General features: G+C 46.2%; 2 protein-coding genes and 1 non-coding gene across 3 annotated transcripts in view; 1 reads left to right on the top strand and 2 right to left on the bottom strand.

Moving 5' to 3' along the window:
• The window catches only part of Atp6v0a4 (ATPase H+ transporting V0 subunit a4), an 86,429-nt gene that overhangs the window by 7,463 nt on the left and 60,283 nt on the right, over window positions 1–18,683 (top strand). The window lies entirely within an intron of this gene.
• Window positions 2,208–2,312, bottom strand: LOC132653268 (U6 spliceosomal RNA). The gene has a single exon (XR_009591048.1). It is a non-coding gene; the product is annotated as a U6 spliceosomal RNA (small nuclear RNA).
• On the bottom strand, window positions 3,536–11,185 carry Tmem213 (transmembrane protein 213). Its single transcript, XM_021635126.2, has 3 exons — window positions 10,964–11,185; window positions 6,748–6,816; window positions 3,536–5,834 (listed from the first exon to the last, which is right to left on the bottom strand). The coding sequence occupies exons 1-3, from the start codon at window positions 11,106–11,108 to the stop codon at window positions 5,665–5,667; spliced, it is 384 nt and encodes a 127-aa protein (XP_021490801.1). The 5' UTR covers window positions 11,109–11,185; the 3' UTR covers window positions 3,536–5,664.

The following is an 18,683-nucleotide window of genomic DNA, read 5'->3' as shown; positions in this document are numbered from 1 at the left end:
TTAAAATTCTGAAGAAAAATGTTAGTGCAGAGCTTAAGGGGAAAAGGAATTAAGTATAGCTGAACTAGTTGCTGTGTTTTAGTGAAAATAAATGTTTCTGTGACTGCTTAAAAGAAGCCAGATAAACTAATTTTAGCAGATTTCAGAGACTGAACAAGATTTAGAACGTATAAGGCTGTGAGAGAAAGAGGATGCTCACTGCCTCGATTGGAAGTATGAGAACCACCAGCCCACGGAAATGGCTCAGTGGGTGAAAGGACTTGCTATCAGGCCTGAGGACCTGAGTTCGATTCCCATTATCCACAAACAACATCAGACACACAGAAAAACAGACAAACAACAGACACACAGAAAAGTAAGTCAAATCTGGGAACCACAGATACTCTTCAAGACACAACTAAATTTGAATGAGATAACATACAAACCCAATAATTTTAAACTTTTTGTTTTTGTTTGTATTTGTGGGGATTGCTCTTGTTCTTTCTGTTTGTTTGTTTGTTTTTTAGACAGGATTTCTCTGTATTATCACTCTGTAGATCTTAAACAGATTCGTCTGTCTCTGCCTTTCCAGTGTTGCAGTGATCAAATGTGTGTACCCTCACCCCATACACACCGCTGGTGATCTTTAACTGTTTTACCTCTTCTGGTCCAAACTCCACATTAGCATTACTGAAGGAAATAAAAGCTAATATAATTTCACTAACGATGCCAGCATCAAAATTGTAGTAAATCTTAATCTTTTTAGAAGTTTGTGTGTGTGTGTGTGAAGAGACGTCTTGGTGGTTGAGAGCACTAAGCGCTCTCGCAGAGGATGTACAGTCGGTTCCCAGCACCCTGTGGTGGCTTCCAACTGGCTGTAAATCCAGTTTCAGGGGATCTGATGCCCCGTTTGACCTCCATGGGGAACAGGCTCACACAGGGCACATACATATATGCAGACAATACTCATAAAAATCAGATCTTTTTTTAAAATAAGAGCTAGGGGATGACTGGTGGGATAGAGTGCTTTCTATGTGCGCATGAGAGCCTGAATTAGGTTACTCACACCTATGTAAAACCCAGGTGTGCGGCACACACCCATGACCCCTGCACTGGGAGGCAGAAATGAGGATCCTGGGGGCTTACTGGCTGGCCAGTCTACCCAGTGAGTGAGCTCCGTTTAGTGTCTGTGCATACAGAAAGTCAACCCCTGGGGTGTGTTTGTGTGTGTGAGGCGTGTGTGGGTGTGTGCGTACACATTAACTATGCTAATGTTCATAATGTTTCATGAAGCCAGGTGTTGCTATCACAGGCTTTTTTTTTTTAATTTATTTTATGTGTATGAGTATTCTATCTACATTTACATCTGCCAGAAGAAGGAATCAGTTGTGAGCCACCATGTGGTTACTGGGAATTGAACTCATGACCCTTGGAAGAGCAGACAGTGCTCTTAACCAATGAGCCATCTCTCCAGCCCGATATCACATGCTTTTAATCCCAGCACTTGGGAGGCAGGGGCAGGTGTATCTCTGAGTCCAAGGTCAGTCTGGTCTACAGAGTTCCGGGATAGCCAGAAACCCTGGCTTAAAAAAAAAGAAAACAACAGAAGGTGGAAAGCAAATGAGGAGAGACACCTGATGGGCACCTCTGGCCCTCACATGTGCACACAGGTACACAAGCATACAACATGTACGTATGTGTGACCTCCACGGTGTTTTTCTACAGCACCTCCAGCTGAAGCCTGCCTCTGCCTCCTAAATTGCTGGGATTAAAGGTGTGCGACACCACTGCCCAGCAAACTATTTTTCTCTTGGATCAGAAATTGGCCCTTGCGTAGGGATATGTTTACTCTACATGATTTTTATCATGGCCTCTTTTTTAATTGTTACATAGATCCCTAGATATATAAATACAACCTGGCCAGTTGGGAAAGTGTTACTTGCATGTATATGTTTTTAGGGAAAACCAATCTGGGGGCTCATGTCTGGGGAAGACTTTCTCCAGCCGCCAGTCAACATTCCTTAGTTGCTGTGGTTCCTCTTCTAGGGCTGAGGCCCTCTGGGCTTCCCCGCTTTCACAATAGCATGTCTACTGGTGTCTTCCTTGTTTAGGCTGTATTTAGACAGCCATGTTGATGAGACTTCTCTGACATTTCTAGGGATACGATCTCACAGCAAACTTCCTGTTCTCACTCTCTCTCCTACTCCCCTATTCTGCAATCCCTGAGCCAGAATATGAAACGCTTCACAAATGCATGCCATCCTCACACAGGGGCCATGTGAGTCTTCTCTGTATTGTTCCAGTTTTAGTGTATGTGCTGGGGAAGTGAACACTTGGTATATATAAATTTTAAGAAGCATTTTATAATTATTTTCTGGCTACCAAATAGAGACAAGTCATAATTCTTCAAGGATGTAGCCTTGTGGGAGTGGGGCCCTACCCAGTGGGCCCTAATACTGTTCCTAGTTCATTCTGTGACTCACTAGATCATCCCTGTAACCAAAGAAATAAAGGGTGAAAAGAGTCCATATTAACTTGCATATTAGTTACCTGTCATTTTAAAAAGGAATACAATCCAGCACTCAGGAGGCAGGGGCAGGCTGATCTCTGTGAGTCTGAGGCCAGTGTGGTGGAGTATCAGGACAAGGCTATTCAAAGAAACCCCTTCTCAAAAAAAAAAAAAAGGCGGCAGGAGGTGAGGGGGCTACAGTCAGTCTTGTGGGGCTAGCATCGTATGGTGACAGGGGTGAAGTAGTGGGTCACATTGTATATTATTTGTATATTCCCTGATTCTTCTATTTTTCTATGTTTTTCATCTATTTATTTGAGTTACTTAAAATGGGTAACTTGCCTATATGTGTACCACATGAGTACCATGCCTGAGGAAGTCAGAAGAAGGTGTCGCATGCTCCGGAACTGGAGTTTCAGATGATTGTGAGCCCCGTGTGGGCGCAGGAATTAAACTAGGGCCCTTTAGAAGAGTAGCCAGTGCTCTTTACCACTGAGCCACAGTTCCAGTAACTCCAGAATGAGCTACTTTCGTTGCTGTGACCAAATACCTGACAAGCAGTTTGAGAGGAAAGGTTATTTTGGTTTCCACCTTGAGCACCCAACCTTCACGGTGAGGAATTCATGCAAGCAGAGGTGTGAGGCAGACAGCCACATTGTATCCATAGCAGAGAAGGGGGAGGGGAGGAGAGAGACAGTAGAAGCACCCTCATCGTGGCTCACAACCATCTGTAACTCCAGTTGCAGGGAATTCACCACCGTCTTCTGACCTCTGCGGGCACCAGGCACACATACATGGTGCACAGACAAAACACTCATAAACACAGAAAATAAAATCCAAACTGGCCCGGTTAGCTCACTTTGTACGTCCTTAGATACACATCAGAACGGTGTAAGTGACAGAAAGTGTCCAGTGAAGCAGTTCTAAGAGAACGATGTCAGAAGTTGCCATCCTTTTCTCATCACTAGGTGCTGTAGTGGATGTAAACATGTTTTTGTTTTGTTCCCAAGTGTGGCACGTGGAAATGTTTTTGGTATGTCCCCCTGAACAGCCCCTGGTGTTTGTCTTTGGTCAGCTGAAAAAAACATTCTTTGAGTATAAAATAGCCCCCAAACAAAGCATCTTTTGGTTTCTTCTATTCATATCGATTCAAGATACTCCTAGAGGGAAATGCTTGCACAGAGAAAGGCTCCAGAGAATGTTTTGAGGTTGCTTGCTGTGGTTGCTGTTGTGTTTGCTGGATTGCTGTCTTGCTGTTCAGCTGGACTTCTGGAATACAGATGACTGAGATTGGTATTGTCCCCCAAAAACCCAGCATCCCTAACCAGCAGGAAGTAGCTAGAGAGGTTTGTGTCCCTAACCTGCTTTTTTCTCCTAATGTGTGTGTGTGTTGGGGGGTGGGGGGAGTGGAGAGGAAGTAGAGGCATTTAAAATAAAATAGGTTCTTGAAAAATCTAAACCTACAAGATGTTGGTTTTCTGCTCTGCAAATGCTTCCCATCACACCCATTGTGTCATGGTGACCCCCCCCACCTCTCCCAGGGTTCTTTTTCTACAGAATTGTTCCCAGAAAGTTAGGGAGTGAGACTTGGGCTTGTTCCTGTTGATCCAGAACTTCTGGTGGCTTCCATCCAGAGATAGGTTGAAAAACCTCCTCTCTGGATGGGTAGGAGATGCTGGGAGTTTCTGCTTGCCTCCCAGGAGATAGAGCTTTTCCCCTGATACACCAAGGCTGGGAAATGGACTTCAAGATGTTTTTTAAAAATGTAAAAATGCTTTAAAAGTATCTTCCTGCCTGACATACGTATTCTGGTGTCTTACAGAGTCAGCGTGGCCTGAACTGCCCGCAGCGGAGTCTCAGGCCTTTGCTGCATAGCCACAGTGCTCGGCTTTGCAGCCACACTTCAAAACCCAATGGTGACTTCTGCCCTGTGGGTCAGTCGGCCTTATTCCAGGAAAGGCTGCCCCAGGCTTGTCTTTTCAATCACATCTCCCCAGCCCTACCCTGACCTTAGCATAATGGAACCTGGATGGTTCCTGTACCTAGCACTGCATTTTCAGGGGTGTGTGATGGTGCACACCTCTAACCCCCCTGCTAGGGAGGTAGAGGTAGAAGGATCAGAAGTTCAAGGCTATCGTGGGTGGTAGGAGACCCAGTACTCAGTTACATGTTGAGCTCAAGGCTAACCTGGGTTCCAGATTTCTGTCTCAAAAACAAAACACAACAAAAAACAAAACAAAACAAACCACAAAAGGCTGCTCCAATCAAAAGGAGCAACCTTGTGTCCAACACGTTCCAAACTGTTGGATGAGACTGAGTGTTAGGTTAAGCCATTGGCTGGGTCTCACTCTTCCATGCTCTGCTTAGAAAACTGATGCCTAAGTAAAGTCAGGTATTTCTACTTATGTTGGCCTGAAATAATTACTCTCCATCTTTTCAAAACAAGTGCTTGAGGATGGAGAAATGGCTCAGCAGTTAAGAGCACGTGTTACTTTTTCAGAGGACCTGGGCTCAGTCCCAGCACCTCCATGACAGCTCCCAACCATCTGCCACTCCAGTTCCAGGGCGTCTGATGTCCTTCCAGAGCACTGCAGGCACGTGCACACGAACTCATGCAAGCACACACATACACACATGAAAAAGAATAGGTGGGACTGGACAGCTGTGGGAGACTCTGTGAAGAAAGATAGGGTGATGGGGAGGAATTGGACTTGTAAAAAAGGCAGGATGAGGGCGTGCCGCTCACGCCTCGAGATGATGGCCACGCCCTTCACTAAAGTAGGAGGAGCCAATGTCCTGCTTTTCAAATCTGTCCACTAAAAGACTGCCTTAAGTTTCATGTCCACCCAGAAGAAAGCGCTACAAAGAAGAGGAGTGTCCTTGTGTGGACCCTGATGGATAAGGTCATTCAGACACACAGATCCTTGGGACAGCCCTTGCCTTGGGAAAAGTAGCTGAAGGGGGTGTGCAGCGAAGAACAGATGCTTAACGGCAAAGTGCATGCGTAGCATGTATAAGGGCCTGGGTTTGATCCGCAGCACCAAGTTCATAATAAAGCCAGAAACACTGAGGGGCAAAAGTCTTTAAAGTGACAGAAGCCTCTGGAAGCACTCCTTCCCCTCCCCATTATCCACACACGCGTAGGAACAGCCTTCCTTGGGGCCATGGCTCTGTGCTCATGCTGCCAGGTCTTTGGGCTCCTCTGGAGTTAGCTTCATCAATTTGTCCACACACAGCAGGATGAGGGTGAGGAACCAGAAACTCCAGCCAACTGCCGCAGCAATCCAGCCATATTCATCCACCGAGGCTCGGCAGCACAGGGAGGCTAGTGGGCAGAACTCCACATCTGACGGGGAGAGCAAAAACGGGACTGTAACTCGCCAGGCGCACCTGCTCCCTCTCAAGCTAGCTAAGGAAAAGAGCAAGGTGGCAGCTGGTGTTTAGAAGCCCTTGCTACTTGTTAAGTGTATACTAAGTCTTTATGTGTTTGCTACTTATGCACTCAAGGTAATATCGCTGTCATCACATTGTTTTGGTGCTGGGGATTAAACCCAGGGCTGTGAATGAGGCTATGCTCTGCCACTGAGCTACACTATTCAATTGTTATCCCTACTTCATATAAAGAAACCCAAACTGAAGAAGCCCAAGACCACAAGATAGCAGATGTAGAGCTCACATTCAATCTGCAGATCCCAAAGCTGTGTTCTTGGCCACTTAAGTATTGTTCCTCGTTCCCTGTCTTTATAAGTGCACAGATGTAAACACAGTTGGTCCTTTGTGCTGATGGGATAAAGGGGCCAGAGTTAAAGTGGAGCAAAGCCTTCTGTCGATGGGACATGTGTGATAGAGATGCCTTCCTGCTCTCTGAGCATCCCACCCTGGAAACAGCTCAGAGGATGAATGAAAATGGCGGAGGAGTCCACAAGCCTGCTTTGGGCAAAGGTTGGAGCAGCTGTTTTTCATGGGCTTCTCACCCCCTAATGCTAAGACATTCTCACACAGAGCATCTTTGGCTGCTGGCCAGGGGATGGGTCAGTAGACCCACCTGCACAAAAGATAGTGTGACTAAATTAAGATTGAAACCAAGCTAGCTTTGACCAGCTCTGTGGACAGTGCTGGGCACAACCCCTTCCCCATCGCCTAGGAAGACCAGGAAGGTCTGGGCCACCTGACACCAAGTAGTGGACAGAGAAGGGCCCAAATTTCTTTCCTCACTCCCGAGATGGTTCTAAGAGCAGGACAGTTGACGGGAAACTTACTGGCACACTGCTCCATGGTCCCAGGGTCTGGGTGGTGCGAGCTCAAGGTTGAGTTGTCACTGCTAGCTTCTGCAAGAAAAGGGCAGAGATAGTCTCAGCGAGTCCCAGGCAAAGGGTTTGAATTGTTTTGTACACAAGCAGTGAGTATAATAATGGCAATGTTCTAGAAGTCCTGGTGAAGACACCACTCTGCAACACTGAGACTCTGGTAAAAGAAAAAAAATGAGTTGTGCTCCCCACACTCATCAGCTGAAACCCTGACTCTACAATGGACCTGTATTTGGAGACAGACAAAAGAAGTAATTAAGGCCAAGTGAGGATGTAGAGTCCTATGCGGTATGAGTGGTATTGTTCAAGGAGAAAAATGGCACACACCTTTAATCTAGGGCTCAGGAGGCAGAGGCAGGTGGATCTCTGTGAGTGCCAATAGGCCGTTCAAGGTCACAGTGAGACAGAAGCCATCTGTAACCCCAGGAGGGAGAAACCAAACCTGCCTACACTTTGACCTAGACATCTAGCCTCCAGAGTGGTGGGCAAGTCCTTCTCTGTTCACCAAGTCTGTGGTGTTTGTTTTACAAGCCCAAATGAAAGATTATGTTCCCTTTCTTTAAACATAGTTCATTTTGTTTTTAATTTTTAAAGTAGTGTACAAAATAATATTTTTTTCATTATTACACTCGTACACAAAGGTCATGTACTCTGCACGTATTTGTCCTTCTGCTCCCTCTCCCATCCTGTGGGTCCTTTTCCTCTTTCGAAGTAATTCCTGTGCTGTTTAGTTCTTGCCAGCTTGACATAGAGTCACTTGAGAAAGGGAAGCTCAGTTGAAGAATTGCCTTAATCGGGTGCATGTTTGTGGGGGCATTTTCTCGATTAAGGATTGATGCGGGGGAGGCAGCCCCAGTGGATGGTATCAGTCCTCAGTAGGTAGGTGGTCCTGGTTTGTATGAAAAAGCATGCTTCCTGAGACATGGAAGAGCAAGCTAGTGTCCTCTGTGGCCTCTTCTTCAGTTCCTGCCCCTAGGTTCCTGACCTGACATCTCCTGATGGACGGTAAACTAAAGTGAAATAATCCCTTCCTTCTTGAAGTTGCTTTTGGTCAGTCTTTTATTGCAGCAATAGAGAAGCAAACCAGGACAGTCCCCCTTTCCCATTCATATAACAGACACCTAAATCTCCCCATGTTTACCTGGATTCCACATGTGACTTATTTCACTTAACCTGAAAATAAGTATTCCTTACTATAAGTAAAAGTCATGCATCTGTATCACATGCCCTTCATCCATTCATGGACATCCAGACTGGTTCCCTTTCGTAGCCACTATAAATAGTACAGCAGTAAGGCTGGATGTGCGGGTATCTCTGTGGTGTGTTGACCTAAGTACCATCCCCTTTTATTGTTGTTTTATCCTCAATGAGACTTCTTTTAGAAAAATGCTTTTCAAGCTGCGCACGGTGGCACTCACCTGTAATCCCAGCACTCAGGGAGGCAGAGGCAGGTGGATCTCTGAGTTTGAGGACAGCCTGGTCTACAAAGCAAGTCCAGGCCAGCCAAGGCTACACAGAGAAACTGTATCTCAAAAAGAAAAAAAATGCTTTCCAGGTGAGCATATTGGCACATACTTTTAATCCTAGCACTTGGGAAGAGGAAGCTGAGGGATCTCTGAGTTTGTGGCTAGCCTGATCTACATAGCAAGTTCCAGGTCAGCCAGGGCTACGTAGAGAGTCTCAAAAAAAAAAAAAAAAAAAAAAAAAAAAGAAAAAGAAAAGAAAAAACAAATCAAACCGAAAAAGCTGAGTGGCCGAGACCCGCCGCACACGGCTGCTTCCTGTGTACATGGTTGCTATAGCTATAGGCTGGTCATTCCACTATAAAGCGGATAAAGTAAACCAGCACCGGACAATCCAGAATGTCTCTTTCACAGCAGATATAGTTTCTTTCCAACATGTGAACAAATAAATGCTGAAATCTGACCCTGATTCTTTATCTCCTAGGGTTGTGTTGTAGTTACACAGGCACAAGGTTATCAAGGAAAACAACATCTCAAGTGAGCAAGTCCACTGATTTCCAGTTTTAGAACTGTCTCCTGACTGACAAGCAAGGGACAGGAAGATGGGGGAAAGACCTTTAGATGGCAGCCTGAAAGTTCTGTCAGGAGTCTGTGGAACGGTGCTGGGCCCTGGGGATTTCAGGGGAGAAAAGAAAAGCCGTGTCCGTGTGTCTTCTGGCCGAGGATAGCAAGATCCACAATATCAGGACAGCAGTTCCTCCACACTGTGGCTATGTAAGTTTCTCTTTTTAAAAGGAAAGTTGAAAATTCAGCTAGTCACATTTGAAGTGTGTTCAGGTGTCCCCTGTAGCCGATGGCCACCTGATTGGAAACACAATTCAACCAGAATCCACACAAGTACCAATCTACGCAGGCACATTAAAACCAAAGGGTGTTTTCGTAAAGATCTCGTGGACCTAAGGCTGGCCTTGAACCTGCAGCAGAGAATGATGATAAACTCCTGGTTCTCCTGTCTCTACCTCCCAAATACTAGGGTGACAGGCAGACACCACTGTGCTGGGCGCCTGCAAAACTACAGACTGAGCCTGGGGCTTCGTGCGTGCTAGAAAGGTCCTCCTTCAGCTGAGCTGTGCCCCAGCCTAAGAGGCTGCCTTTTGAAGAGCCTTTCTGGAAATCATATTGCTGTTTGCTTGAAAATGGAAAGGAGAACTTCGATCACTCACGGCCTGTTGGGCCAGCATGCCCTTTTGAGGTGCTGTTGACACAGAGCAGGGTAATTGAGGAAGAAGGTTGTTGCTGACCAGAGCTGGAGAAGTGCTGCCACCCAGACCCCAGTCACCCCGTCCTGACTAAAGTATGGGAATTACCTTGGCACAATCTGACTACTGCTGTGAATTATTTACGCAGCTTAGAGTTGAGCCTTGTTTTGGAGAAACTGATTCCTGGACATTAGGAAATTCCTTCAAAACCAAATCACTTGCTTAGCCTTGACCTTGTCTCTCTCCCTAGGGTGGGAGTGTTCTCAGGACAGAATAAGTGAATGGAAAAAACTTAATTAGATGCCAGTATTAGGTTGTCAGTTTTAGAGGTCAAAACACCCTCCTTATAAGCAGTTTTAGGTGCTTTAGATGGAATAGCTGAGAGGAAAATTCCCACGTATTTGAATATTACCCTTTACCATTCTAAGATCCAGCCAGGGGCTGGTGAGCTAGGGGAGATACAATCAACACTGTCATTGTAAACAGAAAACAACAACCACAAAAACCTCATCCTTGTTTGTGGTGGATGAATTGAGAGTAACCATAACTACTATCACTTATTGTGTGCTTGCCACTATTTTGTTGTAAATGGTTTGCAAGTTGTTACTCATTTCCTCTTGACAAATAATCGCATAAATCATAAACCACAGTTCTGTTACCCCGATGTTATAAACAGAGTCTGGGGCACAGAGAGGTGAAGTAGTTTGCTCAAGATCACACAGCTGGTGAGTGGGATGAGGAGAGAGGAGAGGAGTCAAGGCTCTGAAACTCTGAAGGGCCCCAAGAGCCTCCTGACAGTCCCTAGAGGAGAAAACTCAGGATGACAGTGTTGAGAAGTGTGTGACAGGGAGTAGGGCCTCTCTGAGGAAGCCTGGGGCAAGGTCAAAAGCAGGAGGGAAGGATCCAGACTCCTTAATGCTCAGGTGTAGAGGCCAGCCTGGGGAAAGCCAGGCCTCTTGAGACCTTGAGGTGTTTCAGGGCTCAGGAGGGATAGAGCGCAGAGGGTCACTTTCCAGTTTCAAATGGGCAGAGCAAGGGAACCTCTGCTGTGCTGAGGGAAGGTGAGGGCTCATCCTGAGGGAACCTGGAGGAGCCATGGGAAAAGCGCCGGAGCCATACATACCTGTGTCTACCAGTTAGGTTGTCTGATTGAGATGCCCGGCAAAAGGCTTGTTATGCTTTGTTTTGTTTTGTGGCTAGGGTCAGCGGGGGTTGGGGGGTGGGGGTGGGGGTGACTGCTGCTGTCCCAAAAAAAGGAATTGAGAGCCATGAATCCAACCCCCCCAACTGACCCCCACCCCAGCTCTGTGCTTGATCCTCCAGGGAGGCGAATTCCATTTCCTCTTTCCTCAGTGCAGAACCAACCCTGGCCAAGGAATCCTCCCCTCCCCCTAAGCCCTGCCCTCCCTTTCCAAGGTGGCCAAGAGTAAAGCTCAGAACTATTACCTGTACCGCAGGGCAAGTGGAAGGAGGTGAGGACCAGGCTGACGAGCAGGGCGGCCTGCCGAGCAGAGGTGAGGTACCCAGGGCTGCAGACGCAGATACCTGTCTGGGCCATGTTGGTGCAGGGGTGCCTCGGGCTGGCGACCATGTGTCCTGTGTGTGCTGTCTGAGGTGACTCCTGTCCTGCTGGAACTGGGAATCTGTTCGGTGTTTGGGGGTAAAGAAAGAAGGTGGAGCCAGGGAAACTGCCTGTCACACCCTCATGCCTCTGCTGGGGAGGGGCATCTCTGCCCTCCTTCCCTGAAACAGGGAAGGTAATTCCCTGCTGGTTCCTCGGATCTGGGCTTGCTGTCACTTCACTTGCAGGTGTAGTGTAGATTCTCTAAATCAATTATTATTTATTGAGCACCAACTGTATGCACTGAACTATGCCATAGCCAGCTGCACTCAGGGTGCTAGCATTACAAAAACCCTGAGCAACATGGGAAATGACCGAATGAGGCCAAACCACCTCTGCTAATGGGACATTTTAGGGAGAAAAATGACATTTGGACTGGGCCTTGAAGCATTCGTAGTTATTTTGACAGGTAAAAAAGAGAAAGAGGCACTGTAGTAGCAAAGACAGGTACCCAGAGCCCACAAGGTGGAGCTTGGGAGCCCCCTGTGATCTTGGCATAGAGAAACGCTGGTCAGGGCAGGGGTGGACAGCCTGCAGAGCCAGGCTGAGCATCATCTGTACACCGACTGGGGCGTTTGTAGATGGTCAGGAAGCTCGTGGGGGGCTGTGTGAAGGTGCTGAAGGGAGTAGCAATCTGATGGATTGCTGCTTCCGGCCTCAATGATTGACTGGCCGTGTTCTTTCCTAAGCATCCTTACCTAAGGAAGTACATTCCAAGCTCTCAAGTGGGACCATGAATACTCCAGGAACACACCATACACATACTTTCCTAGAAATACATACCTATGATATGTTTCATTTATAGTTATAATAAGAGATTATTAACACAAGTAATCATTAGGCAGCAATTATAACAATATATTAGGAAACTATTTAAAACTTAGGAGTGCCTGGTAGTGGTGGTACACCTTTGGTCCCAGCACTCTAGAGATAGAGGTGGATCTTTGAGCTTGAGGGCAGCTTGGTCTACAGAGTGAGTTCTAGGACAGCCAAGGCTACAGAGAAAACCTATCTTGAAAAACCTAACAACAACTTAAGAATTGTTTCTAGAATTTCCCATCTAATATGATCAAAGTCTAATTGATGACAGGTAACTGAAGTGTCAGGAGGAAGAAGCAGAGATGCGGGGATCTGACTTCAGTGTGTTGCACACTCACTTTGAGGAGGAAAGGCACCCATGAGCCTGACCTGAGACTTTAGGGTAACAGGCATGGTTCCTGTCCTTGAGGAGAGCACATTTCTGCAGAGAGACCACACAGGAGGAATTTGGATGCATTATGGAAAGACAATTATGGGAAGAGAGATGAGGAGAGGATTAAGTCTGCTGAGAGGAGGGTTTACAAGGCAGTTGGCTAAGTGTCGACGTTTGCATGTGCGGTGGGAGGTGATGGGTTCCTCGGGTAGCAGGACCAGCACAGGTAAAGTGAGACAGCTGTGCGAGTGTGGGCAGGTGTGCCACACACTTTTACACTGTGTTCTCACACATAAGCCCAGTAAGAGAGCGATGGCTGCAGGCCAGCTCACTCAGATCTCTGTAGAAAGATATCAGGTCTGGTTGCTCACTCCTGTAATGCCAGCACTTAAGAGGTGAAAGGAGGAGGGTTGAGCCTGGGCCAGCCTGGGCTACATGAGCTTCCCCTCCCCCACAAAGCCCCCAAACCCCAACAACCACAAAAACCAAAAAGTAAAAAAATACAAGAAAAGCTCTATGGAAGGACACGTGTAATGGTCTGTAAGGGCACTTGCTTTAGAGTTTTCCAAAGGAACAAAATAATGGTAGCCCTGATTTGGGGAATGGGGTAGAAGTGCTTCAGGCAGCTTAATTTCTTGCCCCAAACTGTCTAGGGCAAGGCAGCCACTGTTTGGACATTCACCAGTGTCCAAGTAGCAACACTGTGTTCCAGGCCTGTGGTTGAGGATAAGGGGACTGTGAGTATTTCATGATGGAAATGGAGGTTTTGGCTCAGCACTTCCGAGGTGGGTAGCTCACCAGGCCTGGGGGGATTGTGCGCAGAGTTTCCAGGCATTAGTATATGCCCTGTCTAGGGAGTGACGATCAGACCGTTCTGGGAGCAGGAGTGGGGGCTGCAGTTTATCTGGATGAACTGAGAACACATTGCAAATGGTCCCGGATACAAGACAAAGGAAACGGGGCTTTACCTCATGATTAGGAAGCCATCTCTATGGAGCATAGATAGGGGCATATGCTTCAGACGAGACTTGAAGCAGACCTGCACACAGGGGTCACCTCACAGGCTGTGGCAGGTGAGATCACTAGACTCTGAAATGAGAAGTTGGGCTGAGGCTGGAGAAGAGGGCAACAGAGCTGGAAAGAATTGGGAGCCTAGGTCCAAAGCTGGGAGGGAGGCACACACCTTCACTTCCAAGTGACCATGAGCCTGAGGCAGGAGGATCCTGAGATTCAGGCCAACCTGAGCCACATAGTCAGTCCAATGCCTGCCTGCTCTCTCTCTCTCTCTCTCTCTCTCTCTCTCTCTCTCTCTCTCTATATATATATATATATATGTATATATATATATATGTAAGAACAATATTTTAAAAGAGGCCATGAATTTGAGAGGGAGAAGGGTGAGGGGTCATGGGTTGAGGGAGGGAAGGTGAAATGATGTAAATACTGTATATGCATATAAAATTTTAAAATAAATTTAATAAAATTTGAAGAGTTGAGGGTGTATAGCTCAATCATAGGATGTTGTCTACCATGAACAAGGACCTGAGTTATTCCTCCAAATAAATTAATAAGAGAGGCTAGAGAGGTGGCTGAGCCGTCAAGAGCACAGACTGCACCTGCAGACGCCCGAGGCTCTGCCCCTTGAAGCCACATTGGGTGACCTGCAGCTCCAGTTCCAGGAGTCCAGCCACTTCCAGACTCTGAGGGCAATCTAGGAAATGGCATCTATGAAAGAGTAAAGGGCTCTCCAGTGGCCATGGAGTGGACCCCCGGGATCACATTCCAGCCCTGCCTATTAGTGGTGAACGGCCCTGGGCAAGTCACTTAATGCTTCCCAGCCTCAGTTTCCTTATCTGGAAATAGGATGACTTAATGAAGTAATCAGTGGAAAAGCATTTAGCACAAGGCAGGCAGGTGGGCAAAACGATCAGAAATGAGAGGAAGGCAGTCTTGGGGGATACTAATGCCATTCATATATTGGTTTATTTATATGCTGCCTCGATCCACCCAGGGTTTGGAGGAAGTTTATTGATGTAAAAATAAATCAATAGGGAAGCTTTTATTGTGGACCAGGCTCCTGCTCTGTGCCCCCACCCCCGCAGGACAGATTGAAAGTCAAAATGGAAGCGGGTCACTGTGGGGCACACCTGTAACCCCAGCACTTGAGGAGGCAGAGCAGGGGATCTCTGTGAGTTTGAAGCCAGCCTGGTCTACAAATTGAGTCCAGGATAGCCAAGGCTACACAGAGAAACCCTGTCTTGAAAAACCTCTCCCCCAAACCCCACCCCCCAAAAAAAGTTCCATGTCACCAACCTGAGTGGATGTTGCTTATCCAGCTTTCCAAGGTCACAGATGGCCAATTTCTATCCATATTTCGTGCATTGATACATTCCAAAAAAAATAAAAAATAACATGGTGTTAATTGGTCAGTTATTTTCCTATTTCTCTGCTGTTCTGTCCCCACTTCGGGATTTATCTTCGATTCTCTGCTATCGATTGAGACAACCCTTCTACTCAGCCCTTTGGAAAATCTGTTCAGTGTTACAAAATGAGCTGGTGCTCCATTCTGGAATCACAAATAAAGCTAATTATAATCTTTAAATTGTGGTAATTTTGCTCTCTGATAGTACCAAATCTAGAGAGAAATTGTCTCCCAAAGCCCCTCCCCCAACAAATCCTTCAATATATAAAGATAATATCTAATATTAAAATATATAAATATATTTGCATACACATATATTTTATATTTAAATTACATATAATTTTTATGTGTAAATATATAATATAAATATACGAAACAATGATATGTTTTATAAAACCAACATAAATATTGGTCTTTCAAGACAGGGTTTCTCTGTGTAATCCTGGCTGTCCTGGAACTCACTCTGTAAACCAGGATGGCCTTGAACTCAGTAATCGACCTGCTACTGCCTCCTGAGAGCTGGAATTAAAGGTGTGCACCACCACTGCCAGAATACACTTAATATTTATTTTATTGTTCTTATTCATGTTGTCTGCGTGAGTGCTTGTGTGCGTATGTGTTAAGGAGTCACCGAGGCTGTGAACTGCCTGATGTTGGTGCCGAGAACTGAACTCGGGTCCTCTGGAAGAACAGCAAGTGCTCTTACCCATCAAGCTATCTCCCTAGTCTGGGAAGGTTTTCATATGTTAGATATGAGTTGGCCTATTCTTCCAAAATGGCAAGAGCCCAGGATGTATGAGATTTTAGATGAGAGTGCTGACCTAAGCTGACAGCGTCCTATTAAATCTTTGAAGCAGAGGCCTTGGGATAGGGTACTGATCCAGCCCCTCCTTTTCTCTTTTATCAGTTATTGTTAGAGTTGAGATTAAGTGGGTTTTTTTTTTTTAGAGGTTTACTTATCTATGTATCTATTTTAAGTATACGGGTGTTTAGTCTGCCTTTACATCTGCACATTAGAAGAGGGCATCAGATCCGGTGGGATCACAGTTACAGATGGTTTCGAGCTATCATGTGGACACTGGAAATTGAACTCAGGACCTCTGGTAGAGCAGCTAGTGCTCTTAACTGCTGAGCCATCTCTCCAGCACCAAGAGATTGTTTTGTTGGACAATGGCAAATATTCTTATTTGTCAGATCTGTACTTTGTTATACTATAGATGGGCTGATTTCTCTAGTCTCTGGGAACTCACTAACTCCTGAAGGGAGGCTTCGGGGAGCTCTGAGAGTCCCCAGAGCTGCCTGTTTCCAGCAGGTGTGCAGTGAAAGAGCTGTAACCAGTAACCCTTTCATACATTTTTGTGTTGGATTTACTTTGGAGACTGTACCAGGAAGTTACAAACTCAAGGCTGGACATTCTGCAGAAACTCTCTCAAGACTTTCTTTTCAAATAGTTCAGACAGTATTTGGTTACACATTCTTAAAAAACCAAAAAAAGCCTTCAGAATAATTACGTCTGTAGTCAGGTTCTATGGTAGTGGCTCAAGTTGGAGATGGCCAAGATGGTGGGCTCCTCCTCCCACTCATTTTATCTATGGCTTTGATTTCATTTGAAAAAGTACAGGAGAGGTCTAAGCGTATCCTCTACAAGAATGCTCTTTCATGATGAAGACACACTGAAGAAGGCTGTGGGAGATCCTTGGACCATATATCCATTCTTTGGAATTTGGGCCTTTCAACCTCTAGTTAAGCAAAGATCCATTCTGAGGAAGTTACTGGAGTTCAGGTTGGGCTGCTGCTCCTCAAAGGCCAGGATTTGGATGACAAGTTGGTAGGAGCTGGAAATCCTGATAAGCTAGGGGACCTCAACCTCAGAGCTCCCTCTTCAGGAGGGAGGGTCTCAGGAGTGCAAAGGAAAGAAAGAAGAAGTGGCCAGGAGGACTGTCACCATCCAGGATGTGTGTCTCCTTTTTCCTTGGCCAACCCCGATGGCTGTAACTTCCTGGGATTAAATTCTGTAGAGCACCCTTCTTTTAAATATAATGTTCTTTTTTAATGTGTCTAAATGTTTTTCTCTATCTTCGTCTCTCTCTCTCTCTCTCTCTCTGTCTCTCTCTCTCTGTGTGTGTGTGTATGTGTGTGTGCAGTGTGTATGCCTAGCACCTGTGGAGATGAGAAGGTGTCGGACTAGAGCTAAAAACCATTGTGATCTGCTAGAAATCAGACCCAGGTCCCCTGGGGGAGAAGCCAATGCTCTTAGCCACTGAGCCATCTCGTTAGCACCCGCTCGAGAGTTTTTAAGGGACCCACACACACCGTGGGTGGGTCTGTCGGGGGCATTTTAAGGTGAAGCTGATAGGCAACTAGCAGCAAGGGCGTCTCAACCTGCTAACCCAGTGACTGCAGCTTCAGGCTCTCCCGAAGGTTCTCAGCCTCACCATCTGTACACAGCACTTGTGTTGGCACAACAGTGCTTGTGGTCAAGTTCGTTTTTGTTTAATAAACAGAAAGTGTGTCCCCCAAGAGTAACTTTAAGCTAAAGTTTTTGCAAAATAACGTACATGTTTGCGGTGAACATCCAGTCTCTCCTACCAGTTCTGTGTCCATGAACCCAGGACGGCTGGAGAGAAGGCTCAGGGGTTAACAGTACTGCTGCTCTTCCAAAGGTCCTGAGTTCAATTCCCAGCAACTACATGGTGGCTCACAAACATCCATAATGAGAGCTGGTGTCCTCTTCTGCTGTGCAGGCACATATTCAGGAAGAATATTGTATAAATAATAAATAGACAAATCTTAAAAAGAAAGAAAGAAAAGAAACTGAAAGGGACCCAATACAGAGTTGGACACTGCTAGCTCTGTCTCCCCATCATCTAACTTCTATCCTACGGTGACCCCCTTTACCTTCTGTCTCCTTCATTACTCCGTCCTCTGGGAAGCACAACCAGCTCCAGCCAGCAGCCCTGGATTTAAATTTCCTCATGAGCACAGTGATGCTGCTCAAGATATCTGCTGGAGACTGTCTAGGAGGGGGCCCAGAAGAGTGATTCCTTCAATAGTCTGTGGGAAGGCTCTGGCCTTGGCTCTTCAGAGCCCACTGAGAGGAGACAAATGACCCCCGGAAGGAGTTATTACCTAATGCAGATGGGCGGGCTTGGGTAAGCCCTTGGAGTGATCCATTGGAAAGCTGCAGTGATGACAGGCCCAGAGACTGCAGTTTTGTGTGCTGCCTCTGGCTTTGCCACCAGCTCATTAGCTTCGAGGGTGCGGGCAAATCCCTTTTCTTCCTTGAATGTCTTCTTTCTGAGGGGCTTGGCTTAGATGCAGCAGTTCTCAATCTGTGGGCCGTGTGACCCCTTGGAGGTCATGTAACCCTTTCACTGGGATTGCATATCAGATACACTGAATATCAGATGTTTATATTACAATTCATAATAGCAAAATTACGCTTATGAAGTAGCAACAATAGAATTTAATGGTTGGAGTCACCACAACGTGAGGAACTGTATTAAAGGGTTGCAGCACTAGGAAGGCTGAGAACCACTGGCTGAGAGAATTTCTAAGTTTTCTATGACTGAAATCAATGTATGATAGTAAGAATAGAAAAAAAAAAAAGAAATAAGCTGGGAAATATTTTGAGAAAAATGAGGTAAAGCTAAAACTTTTTAAAGGGAAAAAATACCAGTGTAGTTTAGACTAAATATTGCCAAAGGAAAGGCAGATTTCTGTTAGCCAGCCACTCCTAAGTGAAAAGTGTTGAAACTCAGGAAAAATCTGCCCGTAGAAAACTGCACGCTGTCTTGTTCTCCACGGTGGAATGCTGGCTTCCGACATCTCCTTTGTGTGGTGAAGCAGGTCTGCTCTGAAGGGAGACAGGTATACCCAAGGTATGCTGAGGCAGAAAAGAGGGGGGACTCCACCTTACAGCGTCCTCCTG

Source organism: Meriones unguiculatus, chromosome 3 (assembly GCF_030254825.1).
Source record: "Meriones unguiculatus strain TT.TT164.6M chromosome 3, Bangor_MerUng_6.1, whole genome shotgun sequence".
Lineage (NCBI taxonomy): Eukaryota > Metazoa > Chordata > Mammalia > Rodentia > Muridae > Meriones > Meriones unguiculatus.
The sequence above is the reverse complement of the archived record's forward strand: the minus strand, read 5'-3'. Positions and strand labels throughout refer to the sequence as shown.

Excerpts from the sequence above, each read along its gene's own strand:
- Tmem213 (XM_021635126.2), bottom strand. The coding sequence starts at position 11,108 with ATGGTCGCCAGCCCGAGGCACCCCTGCACCAACATGGCCCAGACAGGT. Across the intron at positions 6,817-10,963 it reads CCACTTGCCCTGCGGTACAG|AAGCTAGCAGTGACAACTCA; the intron begins GTAATAGTTCTG and ends CTTTTCTTGCAG. Across the intron at positions 5,835-6,747 it reads GACCATGGAGCAGTGTGCCA|ATGTGGAGTTCTGCCCACTA; the intron begins GTAAGTTTCCCG and ends TCTCCCCGTCAG.